Source organism: Mus pahari, chromosome 4 (genome assembly GCF_900095145.1).
Source record: "Mus pahari chromosome 4, PAHARI_EIJ_v1.1, whole genome shotgun sequence".
In the NCBI taxonomy this organism is placed as follows: Eukaryota; Metazoa; Chordata; class Mammalia; order Rodentia; family Muridae; genus Mus; species Mus pahari.
In genome coordinates this window covers 48,087,840-48,103,709 of record NC_034593.1, presented here as the reverse complement: position 1 = coordinate 48,103,709, position 15,870 = coordinate 48,087,840, and the positions used below count along the sequence as shown (strand labels likewise).

At 45.4% G+C, this 15,870-nt stretch overlaps 1 protein-coding gene across 1 annotated transcript in view; it reads left to right on the top strand.

Moving 5' to 3' along the window:
• The window catches only part of Ccna1 (cyclin A1), a 9,645-nt gene extending 2,612 nt beyond the window's left edge, over positions 1-7,033 (top strand). The window contains exons 2-8 of the mRNA XM_029537841.1: positions 1,020-1,266; positions 1,468-1,592; positions 2,180-2,403; positions 3,475-3,679; positions 4,596-4,709; positions 6,403-6,536; positions 6,794-7,033. Of these exons, the coding sequence (XP_029393701.1) occupies positions 1,020-1,266; positions 1,468-1,592; positions 2,180-2,403; positions 3,475-3,679; positions 4,596-4,709; positions 6,403-6,536; positions 6,794-6,845 (1,101 nt within the window). The 3' untranslated portion in view covers positions 6,846-7,033. The remainder of the gene's footprint in view (positions 1-1,019; positions 1,267-1,467; positions 1,593-2,179; positions 2,404-3,474; positions 3,680-4,595; positions 4,710-6,402; positions 6,537-6,793) is intronic.
• The last annotated feature ends 8,837 nt before the right edge of the window (positions 7,034-15,870 follow it).

The window sequence follows — 15,870 nt, the reverse complement described above, 5'->3', positions numbered from 1 at the left end:
AGAGAGAGAGAGAGAGAGAGAGAGAGAGAGAGAGAGAGAGAGAGAGAGAGAGAGAGAGCAAACCTCAACCTCAGTAGTAACATGAGTCATCTGAGTCATAGCTAGTTATAAGTTGTCTCTTGGGATTTTTTCCCCTAACATTTTTATCACAAATTGTTTTTCTTAGCGAGTATAAGTTTAACTTGCTCAATGGAAAGTAAATTCACAGAGTGACATAGGAACTGGAAAGTGGCATCCAATAAATACCAAGATAAGTAAAGCAAAATGTTCACAGTGGATGATGATGGTGTCTATAGGAGTCAAGGCCCAGCTTAAGGCTGCTCTGGCTCACCTGGTTTCCATGCATGCCTCTCCTAAAGCTTCCAGTTACAAGTGTTCACTATGACGGGGCCACCATTGTTCCCATTCTTGCTGTAAGAATAAAGAAAAGCAATGACTTGAGAAAAGTTCTCCAAGAGTGAGGATGTTGTTGCGCAAACCGATTTTCATACCATGTAAGAGCATTTCTGTAGCATGGAGTTCTGAAGTCATGAAGTTTTCTTGGGAAGGAAATGGAAACTTTTCAGGCACCTGCAATGGAGAGTTAAGTATTCAAGCGGAGGACTAGAAGGATTCAATCGCTGGGTATCAAGGGCACTGCAGAGTTCTTACAAAACACTGCAATATTCTAGATGTAAAGGGCAAATTGCAATTTTCCTCTTGCACATTGTAACTAATCAGTTTTCTAAGTGCATCCCAGCTCTTTTTGCTTTTATAGTCATGAATTCTCTTTAATACCCATGTAAGGAAGATGATGAATCTTAAGCAGAACTCTTCCCATAGGACAGATGTGAACAAAATGAAAGGGGAAGTTATGTTCTCAGACATTCCATATTTGGAATTAGATGGCCAGCTTAGATATTCCTATTTGAAATTTGCTCTCACTTTCCCAAGCTACTGGTTTGAGCCACGTGGCCTCATATTCCTCGCAGTAGATGGCGCCTTGCAGAGATGCAACTTTGATTTGTTTTGTTTTTAAGGAGATCACAGCAATCAGATGTTTTTCTGGATCAGAAAATGTCTTCCCTGCGGCTGGAAAGAAAGTGCTCCCTGACCATGGAGTCAGTGAGCCAGCCAAGCGTGGATTTGATATCTACATGGATGACCCTGAACAGGGGAACAGAGACAGCTGCCCGGGGAGAGAGGGCATCGTATTTGAGGATGTGTATGAAGTCGACACCAGCATGCTCAAGTCAGATCTCCACTTCCTGCTGGATTTCAACACAGGTAATCTGACTCCCCTAGGGCTGCTAGTGCCCTGTGCCAGGGCTGCTAGTGCCCTGTGCTCACAGCCCTCCTGCCATGTACCAGTCCAGTAGTTGGCATTGGAGACATGAAGTGATGACTGTTCTCAGCTTCCTGTGCGGGTGAGTGCGGGTGATGAGCCTGTAATGAAATGACTTACCTGACCACGTTGCACCTCTGCAGTTTCCCCAATGCTGGTTGACCCCACCACCCATGCCCAGTCAGAGGAAGCAACGGATTTTGGTTCAGATGTGATTAACGTAACGGAATACGCAGAGGAGATTCATTGCTACCTTCGAGAAGCTGAAGTGAGTTTCCCAACTCCGGGGTTCATTCTCTAGATGATAAGATCTGTCTTCGTATTACGAGCTCTTGGCCATGGCCATTAGCAAGTGACATCAGTGTGAGATCTTTAAAACATAAGAAATCTGTAAAAGAACAAAGAAAGAAAGAAGGAAAGGAAGGAAGGAAAGCAAAGAAAGAAAGAAAGAAAGAAAGAAAGAAAGAAAGAAAGAAAGAAAGAAAGAAAGAAAGAAAGAAAGAAAGAGAAAGAAAAGAGAGAGAGAGAAAGACTTGGGATAAGGAATACTCAACTTAATGTCATAATACCAAGTATCAAATGGATACATGCTTTCTATATGGCTTCAAGTATCTGGGTTAAGTACTCAGGAATAACACATATCAATGCTTTCCCTCCTGCTTTATACCAGCTCACTCCATGACAAAACGAGAATCTCATGCTTTCTCCTTACTGTGTGATAAAGATTTATTTGGCCGGGAATCAAAATCCTCCTAGCCTTGGTTCCTAAGATTTCTCCACAAAATAGGACCAATACTAGGGAGTGGGTCTTTGCTAGTGCAACCATTTGAAGAACCACACTCTTTCCTCCACCAGGTAAGACACAGACCCAAGGCTCACTACATGAGGAAGCAGCCGGACATCACGGAGGGCATGCGCGCCATCCTGGTGGACTGGCTGGTGGAGGTTGGGGAAGAATATAAACTTCGCACAGAGACCCTGTACTTGGCTGTCAACTTCCTGGACAGGTTTCTCTCCTGCATGTCTGTTCTGAGAGGGAAATTGCAGCTTGTCGGGACAGCAGCTATTCTCCTGGCTTCGTAAGCGTTCTCTCAGCTTGTGAAATGCCACCTGTCAAAACACTCGATTTACGCCCCCCTCGAATTTATTGAAGAAATGTAATGCCTACAATTAAAACGATCTGTGCCCTTTTAATAAGAGACCATAATCTTCGCAGATTAACTGAGGAAATGAATCTTGCCCACACGCTTACTCTTCAGGTCCTATGTTTGAAATTTGTAGAAAGGGGTTCACTCTCATGACTGAAGCAGTCGTCAGCTGAGATTCAGGATGGAACTCTGCCCTGCCCTGTAGTCTCTTGGCTGAATTTTAAGACAAGCAAAAATTGTATTTAGAGAGTTTTGGTTTCATAAGCACTGTGGTACTGACCTGTCAAATAGCACTGAGTAACCCAGCTTGTTCATTCGGTTGGGTGGATGAATGGCTAGGCTGGTTCCCGTTCCTGTCAGTGACTCCTCACAACACCTAATTGAGTGGGGAAGGAGATATGGGTTGTGGTTATGTTAAACTGGCTTACATGGTCTGTTGCTGGGTGGTAGTTTCTAGTCTTCTAGCCTAGATGGGCTGGCTATAAAGAAAGCAGAGTGAAAGAAGGACAATAATGAAATAATATTGTTATTTTTCTCTTGGCTATTCAGTATCCTTTGCTAATTAATGAAGTTGAATAGTTGAATATGATCTTCAGAAGAGTAAAAATAAAAACAAAAAACAAAAACAAAACCCACCAAATATCATAGGATTTTTTTTTTTTGTTATTGGTTTAATCCTAACATTCGTCTCACAAAGTGACCCAATATCTATTCAATCAACAGGAATCCAGCTGAAGCTTGTGTCCTTTAGACTTATTGAGTGTCTCAGAGTCCCCAACCTGCTACAGTTCCCAGCAGTTAGTATAACATGTCCTTGTAATACTCTCTTGGACTGAGAAAAAGCTCACACTATGTTTACAACCCTACACAGTTCTATGATGGTTCTGTGGCCATGGGAGTATAAAGTGAATAAGCCTTCAAGGCCATCCGAAAGGAAAGGAGCTGAAGATGCGTGTTCCAGACTTTCCCCCTGATAAATCTTTATTCCCCCCCCCACCCCAGGAAATACGAAGAGATATATCCGCCCGACGTGGATGAGTTTGTTTACATCACTGACGATACGTACACGAAGCGACAGCTGCTAAGGATGGAGCATCTGCTACTCAAAGTTCTGGCATTTGATCTGACGGTTCCAACCACCAACCAGTTCCTCCTTCAATACCTAAGGCGACAAGGAGTGTGCATCAGAACTGAGAATTTGGCCAAGGTATGCCACAGGACTTCCAGGTTCAGCCACCTCCCCAACCATCCTCCACTTCCGCCCCTCCCAGGTTTCCATCTCTCTAGTGATGAAAGGCTATTATCTCTAAAAACCTGACACTTGTTCACAAGACATTGCTGGTGATGCTACATTGGCACACCACGTAACTCCCAACTATGGAAGATAATTAAGCTCAGTGACTGCCCCCTTGAGAGATACAGACCATAGGCCAGCAGTGCCTTTTAACCTGGGAGCAAAGTCAATGTGGCTGAGTTTTGTTTGAATCTTCTTTTAACTCATTAAGAAATGAAGCATTATGAAATCTGCAGCCGTTTTGACTTAGAGACATTTAGTTGAAATTATTAACATTCTGGCTTGGTCAATGAGCTTGCCCTGGGATATCTGTGATACACATACTATTCAAGAAGTAATAAAAATGACCACAAAAATTTCCCTGTATTGTTTTGACATGTCTCCAATAACATTGTGTGAGCTTGAGAACTATATCAATTCGCCTAGCCATTACTAGCTTTAATACAGTTGTGTCTTTGCCTTCTGACTAATGGCTCTTCCTACTTGAGATGTGAGTTCAATACTCCTTTACATGATCACCATAAAGCCTGATCTACTAGCATAGATCTACTAGCAAAGAAAAGTAACCTATCATATATGCTATGTGAGCGAGCTTGTGTGTAGGAACACCATCACAACACAAACATGAGTCTGTTGAAGGACCATCAGAGCAACTAGGAAACTAGGAAATACGCCTTGCTTAAGTTTCTGGCTGGTCATTAGTTTCTGATGGAATGAAAATAAGGCACCAATCGGTGACTTTGGCAGTTCCAGGTTTACTGACAGTTTTAGTCAAGTTGGACCTTCCTCAGATTTCTTACTGCACTGAGATTTTCTCTCTTGCACTTAGTATGTTGCAGAACTGAGCCTTCTGGAAGCTGACCCATTCTTGAAGTATCTCCCTTCCTTGGTTGCTGCAGCAGCTTACTGCCTGGCAAATTATATGGTGAACAGACACTTCTGGGTAAGGTTCTGTCTTCTTCCTAGGTAGGACACATTCAAGGTTCGAACAAAATCAGTTCAGTGAATTTCAAAGTTCAGAATGGGCATAAGTCAAGTTTCCTGCCGCCGCCCCCCCACCGTGATAACTGGTTGTCATGACAACAGACTACAGCTTGTTTCCCAGTCACCTAGACCAGTCACCATGGCTTTGATGCCATGGCTTTGTTCTGTGGGAACCAGAGAGGACTGAGTCAAGGAGATGCCAGGAGAGACCTGGAGACTTCAGTGCCCAACAATATGCGCAGAGGGCCTTGAGGCTTAGCCATTGGCCGCATCAAGCAAAGGTTGATCCTAGACAGCTGGGGTGGTGCACACCTATATTATAAGGGCCTTCCAGGTGGAGGCAGGAGGATTGTGAGTCCAAGTCCAGAACGGGCCTCACAGGGAGACCATCTCAATAAAATGAACATTAGCAGTATTCACCTTCTGTGACAACGACAACAACAACAACAACAAAACCCCTCTGAGTTCATTAAGGACTGCTCGAAGCTCTCAGAGAACAAAGCTGTTAGTGCTTCTTGCTTCAGAAGGCAGCAAGGTCAGAAACAGATCCCTACACTTTATTCTACATTCTCTCTGGAGTGCTAAAAGAAGTGGGACATCTACTTTTATTTCTTATGATACTAGATAAACCTTTTTAAAAATGTGTTTGTATATGTGCATGCACACATGTGAGAGAGAGGGGGGAAGGAGGGAGGGAGGGGGGTGAGAGGAGAACTGGAGAACTTCTTTGGAGTCAGTTTTCTCCTCCTATCAAAGGTTGTCTTTTGACTAGGAATCTCTCATGGTCTATGCAAATTAATTAAGAATCAGTGAAAACCCCACCCACCAAGGAACAAGAGGAGCGCCCTGCCTCTGCACTGAGGGCTACAGCCCTGCACCTGCCAGTTTAGATCTCAGGCTGCTTTAAAGGAAGAGGTTATGGATCTTTCTCTTTTTTTTTTTTTATTATTATTTTCTTTATTTACATTTCAAATGCTATCCAGAAAGTTTCCCATACCCCTCCCCCCACCTCTGTTCCCCTTCCCACCCACTCCCACTACTTGGCCCAGGCCTTGCCTTGTGCTAGGTCATATAGAGTTTGGAAGACCAAGGAGCCTCTATTCCCACTGATGGCCGATTAGGTCATCTTCTGCTACATATGCAGCTAGAAACACAAACCCAGGGGGTACTGGTTTGTTCCTGTTGTTGTTCCACCTACAGGGTTACAGCCTCCTTCAGGTACTTGGGTACTTTCTCTAGTTCCTCCATTGGGGACCCTGTGTTCCATCCAGTAGCTGGCTGTGAGCATCCATTTCGGTGTTTACCAGGCACTGGCATAGCCTCACAAGAGGCCGCAATATCAGGGTCCCTTCAGCAGTATCTTGCTGGCATGAGCATTAGTATCTAGGTTTGGTGGCTGATGATGGGATGGACTCCCGAATGGGGTACTCTCTGGATAGTCCATCCTTTCATCTTAGCTCTAAATTTTGTCTCTGTACCTATAACCTTTCATGAGAGTTATGTTCCTTATTCTAAGGAGGAAATGGATCTTTCTAGATGGGTATATTTGCTCACCAAGAACTAAATTCCCTTCACTTCATAACCAGCTATGTTCGGATTTCTAACCTCTTATAAAGTTACATGAAGCAAAATTTCCTTTTTGTTTCAATTAGCCAGAAACGCTTGCTGCATTTACAGGCTATTCATTAAATGAGATTGTGCCTTGCCTGAGTGAGCTACATAAAGCCTGCCTCAGTATCCCCCATCGACCACAGCAAGCAATCAGGGAGAAGTACAAGGCTTCGAAGTAAGTGGGCGCTCTCCCTTCCTTGCTTTCTGGGTTGTTGTGGAATCAGAACAAGAAAAAAAAAAAATTCTATCGTCCGTTAGGTTAGAAAACAAGGTTGCTCGCTAATCAAGAAATATATATATATATATTTAAGAAATATCTAGCTAGGCTCACAGCTTGCCAGCATTTGGCAATTATGGCTTCCTTCTGACTCCTCAGACCACTGGAGGCTTTCTGTATCCTAACTGACTGACCTGGCCGTGCTCTCGTTTCAGGTACCTGCACGTGTCCCTCATGGAACCACCTGTAATTCTTCCCCTGCAGTGAATGCCAAAGCTCACCGGCCATGTCAGGAGGCTTGCTCTGAGGTTTCTGCGAGTCAGGCCAACTAACGTCAGTTGTACATGACACCTTCAACATGTGAATGTTAGGTTCTCTTAGACTTCAGTAGTTTATAATTTATATAGCTATAGATGAGTATTTTAAAAGAATAAACAACTTGCTGTATGGCCGTGTGGTGGGCCTTTTTACTAATTGGCAGGCCTCTTAGTTGCGAGCTATACATGTGTAAGTCATGGCTGCGTCAGTCTGTTCCCAAGTTGGTTGTATAAGCATCACACACTTTGAAGATTAAGTGCTCTGAGGCAGCCAGGCTTTTCCTATCCTGTGAAGCTCTCTGTAGATTGGTGAACAGAAGAAGAGGAGGGCCAGCTCAGATGGACTCTCAAGGAGCCCGAGCTGCTGCTGTATGCCCCAGCTTCCTGCTACAGCCTTGATCAGTAGAGCAACAAGCAGCCAAGAATCTCTTGGTTTGAGTATCTTTCGGGGGGGTGGCACAATCCATAATCCGTTCTCACCCAGAGGTATAAGGATCTTTTGTGAAGGGCTGCCATCTCATCTATCCAGCTTGGATTCAGGTAAGCATCAGTCATGAAGTTTAATCATAGAAGACACTTTGGGAATTAGAAAAAAAAAAAAAAAAAAGAGCAAGCTTTTTACCAAATGACACTTTCAGATAATGAATCCAACATCCCTCTATTTCCCCTGGGAGAAAAACATCCTGAACTTTGCCTGGGGTTGGTGGGAGGTTGGGTGTGAGAATGAAACTGAATGAATTCCGCCAGCTGGCTTCCATACCTTCCTTTCTCCTTCCATCTGGTCTGCAGCCTCTTACTGGCTGCTGCCCATATTCAGACACATCCAGAAGGGTGCTTTGTGGACCTCAATCTAACCAAGTTAACCACCAAGAATAACTGTAGCCCTTACATAGCTGAGACTGCACAGCTCCCAGAGGCTGCCATTGAATAGCGTGCAGGTGGGAGTCTAGGAAATAAAAGCAGCAAGGAGGGGCCGTCTCTCTCCCTGGGACGGGAAGGGAAAAGGAAACAAGTTCCTCAAGATTGTGTGGGGCTTGCTGGAGATAGAACGACTTTATAAAAATTATGCTGGAAATCAGTAGGTTTTGGAGTATGCATGAGCCTTCTGGGTCATATACCCCTTCCCTGAGAAGTGTCTCTGGATTATCTCTGGGGCTCACTCCAGAAGGTTCTATAGGGAGAAATACAGGAATGATATGCTTTTAATATAGAAAAGATTAGGTAGGTTTCCGGGGGGGGGGATGAGACATTTTATAGGTCTTAAGCACTATTGAATATTTTAAATAAAAAAATATAGCTACAAAATGAGCCAAACACACTAGCTACATATAAAAATGTCAATGAATAACGAACACTGTATCAGGTATTTTATGGAGGCTTTTAAGATGCTCGCTCACAAGCCACTGCAAGGGTCAGTCACTCAAGGTCACCCTTTCAAAGTTTTGATGGGGAAACCAACGTGTCCTACAGCATTTTGATACTTCAGCTATAGTCTTACAGGCAAGACCTACACCAGAGTTAAATTCTCTGTACCAGAGACCTATTAGTCTCATTTCCTGGTTTCAGCATGGCAGGTTCCCCTCTCCGTGCGTAGGTGCTGGATTTCCCAACCAACCGTTTGCACTTGGCAAGATGACCACAGCGTTGCCCTTCTGCATGCGACCCTGGGGGAAGGCGATGGCAGCTGATTCTGACGTTTGCTGCATCTGCCCCTTTCAAGATTTAAAATTTGAGCGATTCTGCCAGGGACAGCTCCTTTCTACTCCACCCGGTTTGCAACACTGGCCGCTCCCTGTGGCGTGTGCATCCTGAACTGGAGCTGGGGAGTAACATCTGGTCCCAGTGTAGATCAAACACAATAGATTTTCTTTACTAGCACATTCTTTTTTAGGATGCTTCTTCACGTATAGAAACGTTCTTGCAGAAATAGGGCATCCGCTTGGAACCATTCTGCAAAGGACTTTTTGTGGTTGTTGTTTCTAAATATGGATGCAAACTGTGTGTTTGACTGTAGGCCACAAAGCCACACTGCAGGACACAGGTCTGAAGTTATAACCTGGTCCTTTACTGTCAGCAGTGCGCACCACAACCTCTCCATTCCTGCACACCCACTCACTGATGGCAAAGAACTGGGCCTCGGCCCTCACTTCCATCTCTTATTTCCCTGTCGTGTCCCTGAAATACTTTATTTTAAAAATAGAGAGTTGTCACCTGTGTGCCTCCCACCCAGTTTGTGTGTGAGCCACAGTTACCGGCATGCCTCTGCAGTTATATCTTTATTTGTTGAATCCTGTATTGGTCAGGTTCTTGTACAGGTTCTGTCTTCTTACAAGATGATACTTACTTTAAAGTTGAATGGCTACTCCTGGTCATTCATGCTGTTTGAGATTTCTCTTTCTTTTTCTTTTTTGCAGATGATTGGAGTCCGACAGTAGAATCTTATTTAAGATGTTGTATAATGATATGAGTGCAGAACACAGCTCTGTGATTGACAGACATATGATTTGTCTGCTCTTGTGATTTCTCTCCATGTTTCTACTCATCTGACACTGTCCACCATCTGCAGCCTAGGAGAATGCTGTGGGCGGGGCTGAGGGTGTGGCATTCCTGCCTCTTCGACCTCTCTGGGCTTCTCAGCCTGTCACTTTGGACAGACACACTTGCTCAAGGAAGTTGGGCATGACCATACGCTGAGAGCCCCTTGGCAAAGTGGGACTCCCAGGAGAAAGGCAGGAGCTACATTTGTTGGGCAGTTTTCAGGCGTGAAACCCAAGGTGAGATGGATTACCCACGTGGTTTGTTCACTAGCTCGATTCTGCCCTCCAAGTGTGTACATGTGGTCACTCTGTGGCTGAAGAGGGATCCAGCCTGTGGTCACCCACAGGCTTTCTGTTGCATGTGTCCTGACTATAAGGAAGGGATCCAGGGGCTCAGGGATATGAATCCTAAGCCCATGTAGAATCCTGGCACCAGAGGGATCCACAGTGTGTGACATAATATCTGCCTCAGTCACTGTTCCATTGCTGTGACCAAGGGTACTCTTACAAAAGAAAGCATTTAACTAGTGGCTTGCTTATGTTTCAGAGGTTCAGTCCATTATCATCATGGCAGGAAGCATGGCAGCCTGCAGACTGACATGATGCTGGAGCAGGAGCTGAGAGTTCTCCATCCATAGGCAGACGCTGGGCCTAGCATGGGCTTTTGAAACCTCAAAACCCACCCCCTGGTGATAACATCCTACAACAAGGCCACATCTTCTAATCCTATCAAAGAGTTCCACTCCCTGATGACTAGACATTCAAATATCTGAGCCTATGGAAGCCATCCTTATTCAAGCCCCCACAACAGGTTTCTGAGATATGCTTTCACCCTGACAATGGTTTTTTTTTCCCCCTTACCTTGTCTTGAAGGGCATAAATCAGTTTGGGCAGTGGGGTATACGTTTCTACAATGTATTTCACAAATGACTGCAAGACTTGACAAGTGATTTTTGAGAAATGGAATGGTCGGTGCTCGCTAACCAGATTAATGAGAGGGAGAGACCAGACGGGAAAAGCATAGGCAGAGACCAGGGTAAATGGCCAGGAGGTTTTTGGAAACCGAGGCCATGCGTAGTCTGTGGGTAGAATGTCCTTCATAAATTAAAGCTTTTCAAGGCAGGTAACGCGGCCAGCTGAACCCGTGTGCACTGGCCAGACCAGGTGTTGGTGCAGGCTCACACTGGCTCCATCCCCAAAGCTGTTTCTTCTGCCTGCTCTCCTGCCCAGCATGCCCATGGCTTGCTTATAGCCACCAACTTGCTATTTATTACCTGCGCAACTTGTTGGCTCTCTACAAACTTGACCACCTTGCCAGCTGGTGGAAGAGAAAGCAATTCTTCTGTTGCTCTAAATCCAGCAATTACCGGCTGGCTCCCCCCGTGGTTTCAGCCATGTTTTCTCCTCATCTTAGTTGCTCTTCCTCTGAAATCTCAAGCATGGCCTGTGGCAATGAGGCTCGCATCCATGATTCCTATCCATCCTTGCATTCAGCGCATGGATCATCATGTTCAAAGACAAAGCTGACTTTCTCTCCCTGGTTAGTAAGACAGTGGAGAAAAAGAATACCGAAATCTCTATTCCCGGCAGGAACCCTTCTTTTGGGCACACATGCAATGCATTGCCCCTGACACTTGTGCCACATAGAATGCCCTGTAATTGTCTGGGTATTTGTAAGAAGCTAAGCCTTGGAAGACAATAAGTCCGGGTCTGACTACCAAGGCCAGACCCAGCTCCTGAAAGCAGTAAGTTGCACAGACACATTCAAACCCAGAGTGCACTGCTGCAATCCCCAAATCCCAGCCTCACGACTGTCTTTAGGCATGCTCGCCCTTCTGCTAGCAACTCAGACTCAGTAGTCAAAAAAAAAAAAAAAAAAAAAAAGTGCCCTAGAGTGTCCCGTGGCTGCCCAGGATCACCCTAAACTACAGATCACTGATGGAGTAAACATCTGGACTGGGTGCTGAGGGGAAGAAGCAGGTATGCCCTGAGCTCATTTAAGCTCAACCCTACCGGAAAGGATTTTTATGTCCGCGGCTCAGTCTGCCGTGCAAAGAGAAGAGCGTTCATACAGCAGCTTGCAGAACTCAGCATGCGTGTCAGACTCCCACGGTCTCCCACGCCGCTACAGTGTTAGTGACTCAGTAGCTGTTACTGAGGCAGACGACCCGGTAAGGGCTTGCAGAAGATCCTGCCTTTCGTTGTTCACCCAGGAATCAATTTTTCCTAATGACCCCTGGACATGAGACCTGGAGTTTCCACTCCAGCTTGGCCACTGGCTGTGGAGCACTGGGTATATTTGCATAAGCTACTAGGGCAGTCATCCCCATATCTCTATAACTCGCTGCACTATTGATATTTCATGCCATCCCATCACCAGCTTATGTTAGGAAGGGAGCTCTTGTCTCTACATGACCGTCTTTCTTTAGAAATCTTTACACAGTTCTCATGAGGCAGGTGAGGGAGAGAGGGAGAATGTGAGCTTTCACCTGTGGTGGTTTGTATAGGCTTGGCCCAGAGAGTGGGGCCATTTGGAGGTGTGGCCTTGTTGATGTAGGTGTGTCACTGTGGGCGTGGGCCTTAATACCCTTGTCCTAGCTGCCTGGAAGTCAGTCTTCCATTAACAGCCTCAGATGAAGATGTAGAACTTTCAGCTCCTCCTGCACCGTGCCTGCCTGGACGCTGCCATGCTCCTGCCTTGATGATAATGGACTGAACCTCTGAACCTGTAAGCCAGCCCCAATTAAATGTTGTCCTTATAAGAGTTCCCTTGCTCACGATGTCTGTTCACAGCACTAAGACCCTAACTGAGACAGCACCCTTCTCACTGCAGGAGCTAGGGTGTGAAAGTCAGCTCTGTGCTCTGTGTTTATAAAGATTACATTTTTGATATTAAACACTTCAGTGTCTTATCGTGAAGGAGGAATTTGATCAGCACTTGCCAGTTCTCAATTACTTGATCCATCTTTGCTGTTTCTGACATCTCTTGAGAACATTTTTCAAATGATCTACTTCTAGACACTAATCTCTTCTGAACAGAACATTTCTATGTGAATGAAGGGGGGCATGCTAGTAACTTATTTCCTTGTACATATTATAAAGGAAAACTATAGAATGCGGCATGATGAAAATTCTGACCCCTGCCAGATACGTGGGTCCCTCCATGGAAGTCTATGATCTGGGATTCACCCAACTCTATGGAAAATTTTCTAAAATGTAAAACAAGTGGACAGGAATCTGGTGGGGGGAGAGGGCTCTGTTGGTACAGAACTGCTGGGCAAGTGTAAAGACCCGAGTCCCCATCTCCAGAACCCACATGAATATGGGCTTGTGTGTCAGTGATCCTAGCCCTCCTATGGAAAGATGTGGGGGCAGAGACTGGAGACTCCCTGGGAGCTTGCAGGCTAGCTAGCCTGGTGCACACCATAGCATACAAGAGACCCTGTCTCAGACGAGGTAGAAGGCAAAGACTGACACCTGATAATAGCCTCTGACCCTTACACGTGTGCTGTGGTTTGCACATCCACCCACACACATGCATGTGTACATATAAACACAAAAGGGATCTTGGAACAAGAATCCAGTCCATCATGTATATGATACTCAAGGACATCTGAGACAGAAGCTAGAAGGTCGGTCACAAGCTGCAGCTTTCCTTGACAGGGACACTATCTCAAGAGGATTTAGGGCAACAGAGAGGGCTCACAGATTTAAGCCTTGGAAATGACGAGACAGCACTGCACCTCAGCCTTATTTCTGTTTCTCCATCTACCCCATCTCGGGCACTGCAAGCACGACCTGGGGAAGCAGGAAGACTGGCATGTCTTATAGGGATGGACAATCTGATGTGATAGTTGTGACATTTAGGGCAAGCACTAGACTGGGGATGATGCTTAAAGTTAAGGTGACTCATCAAACCAGAGTACACAGTGGAGCTCTGCCCTGCTGTCTGGCTCCACCCCTGTCCTCACTCACACTGTGCTGTCACAACCCCAGCGTTCTCTCAGCCATATCTGTATGAGCGCTGCAGCAATCTCTGCTGGCTATTCAGTTTCCTCTCCCCCATTCCAGCTATTCTGAAATGAAGCTGCTGACGTCACTTCCCGGTATCTAATTTCTCCATCTTAGCACTGTGCGGATAAAATATGGGGCATACAAACCCCATGCTTAGATGGCCCACGTTCTCTGTTCGATTTCTCTCCAAAGTCTTCTGGCTCTTCATGAGCTGCTGTCCTCTTCCTGGTGCCACTTGGTCACCTCCAAGATGGATGGTCCCTTAAAACTAATCTCTGGTTCTTGCTCTCTCATAAGCCTCTAATACGTGTCTTTGAGGACCGTCGAAGGCCAACTCACCGTCTCCCCATCTCAACCCCAACAGAACACATCCCATCCCAAGCCACCTGCAGCTTCTGGATGCAGGCTGGTGCTTCAGTGATGTTTTGTTTAACAAATGAAAGGACTGTGCTTTTTTTATAGACAATTGCTAGCCCTCAATGGAGCCAGTTTTGAAGCTATATACCCAGAGAGTATGAAGGAATGGAAGGCAAGGCTAGATGTGGCCAGCACACTGTAGCGTTCCCTTCACAGTTCTTCCACTTGTACTAAGAAGCTAGAGGCCAAAGAGAGCTTTAACTGCAGGCTTGAAATAAACGTTTTTAAAGGTGAGAACAGAGAAGCAGAATCAAGGCTTTTGAAAAGTCTCTTTTGCCTTTACATATGTCAAATCTATTTTAGAGGGAGATTTTCCTTCAGGAAGAAGCACTCCTGCATTGCCATTCAATAGGCAACAGCATACCTGTTTTAACATGCGCGGATATACCTGCTTTTGAAATGGAGAAAACAAAGCCCCTTTAATGGAATTTTTTTTCTCCAAATGCTGAAAACAATCAGTTTGCAATGACACAGAGGACCAGATATTGGCAGAAGGGCAAAAGGGACATCTTCATTGGGGAGCTGAGAACTAGAATGACCTAAAAAAAAAAAAAAAAAAAAAAAGCTGTCTGTGCTCATGGAGCAGTTAAACCACAAAGGCCAGAGCAACCAGACAAAGCTCAAGAGAAATGAGATCCTGGGCGTGTGGAGAGACCACAGTGGGAAACAGCACTTTTTAAAGTTTTTATTCTTCTCTCATATAACACACCTGGACTGTAGCTTCATCTGCTCCCTGCCTGCCCCCCAATATATCCCATCTCCCCACAGATCCACCCCCCCCACCCCCACTCTGTCTCCCCCCAGAAAAAAAAGCAGGTCTCCCAGGGACATCAACCAAACATGTCACAACAAGATACAATAAGATCAATCAGAAACATTCACATCAAAGCTTGTCAAAGCAACCCACTAGGAGGAAAAGGGTCCCAAAAGCAGGTAAAAGAGCCACAGACACCCCCCACTCCCACTGTCAGGACTCCCCCAAAACACCAACCTAGCAGCCACAACATGCATGAAAAAGACCTAGCACAGACCCACGCAGGCTCTGTGTTTGCTGCTGGAGTCTCTCTGAGACCCTATAAGCCCTGTAGTGGATTCTGCAGGCCATGCTCTCCCATGTGCTCCACCCCTGGCTCCCACAATTCCTCCTCCTCCTCCTCTTCCTCCTCTTCCTCCTCTTCCTCCTCCTCCTCCTCCTTATATGGGTTCCTGAGATCCAAGGGGAGGGACTGGATAGAAACCTTCAACTTGGTCTCTTTTCCCCACTATTGTCTGGCTGTGGGTTTCAGCATCTCCTCCCATCAGCTGCTGGAGGAAGTTTCTTTGATGAGGGCTGGACTAGGCACCTATCTATTGAGTATAGAAGAAATCATTAGGAAACGTTTATTTGTTTGTTTGTTTGGGCTAGTGATGTTTGGTTTTGCCCTAGGTCTCTGGCCTATTCAGCCTCTGGTTCCAAGTCATCCAGGCACTGTGGGGCATGAACTTTTCAGTTGTTGGGAGGATTCCTGCAGGGTACAGTGTGAAAGTTTCCAGGAGAGAACAAAACAAGCTTTCCCACCAGAACATCATAAACTCAGTGTTGGGCTATAAAGCTTTGCAAAATTTCTCTAGGAGTCCTGTACTGTATGATGGGTCATCTTAGATTATGGAAATAATAGATGAGGCCTGATGCCGAGTGGCTTAAAGCAATGGACCACCTTGTCTACACACATCTTTTATAGCAGTGATTTATGTGTTTTCAGTAGCAGTTTTTAGTTCTTCAACTCTGCCAACTTGAACCCATGTGTTTTTAGATATGTTAATGACATAGTTACCACCCTGGAAGTGAACTACTTCATTTAAGCCCATAGTTCTGTTTATCTAGATCCTAGAAGAAGTAACCTAACTTCTAGCCCAATAGAAAGAAACACCACAGGCTGCAACAGCATCTCCAACATCTGGATTCTCGGTAAATCAGGCTGAGAGTTAGGAATTAGAAACAGCCAGGTTTCTTTTTTCTTTTTTTTT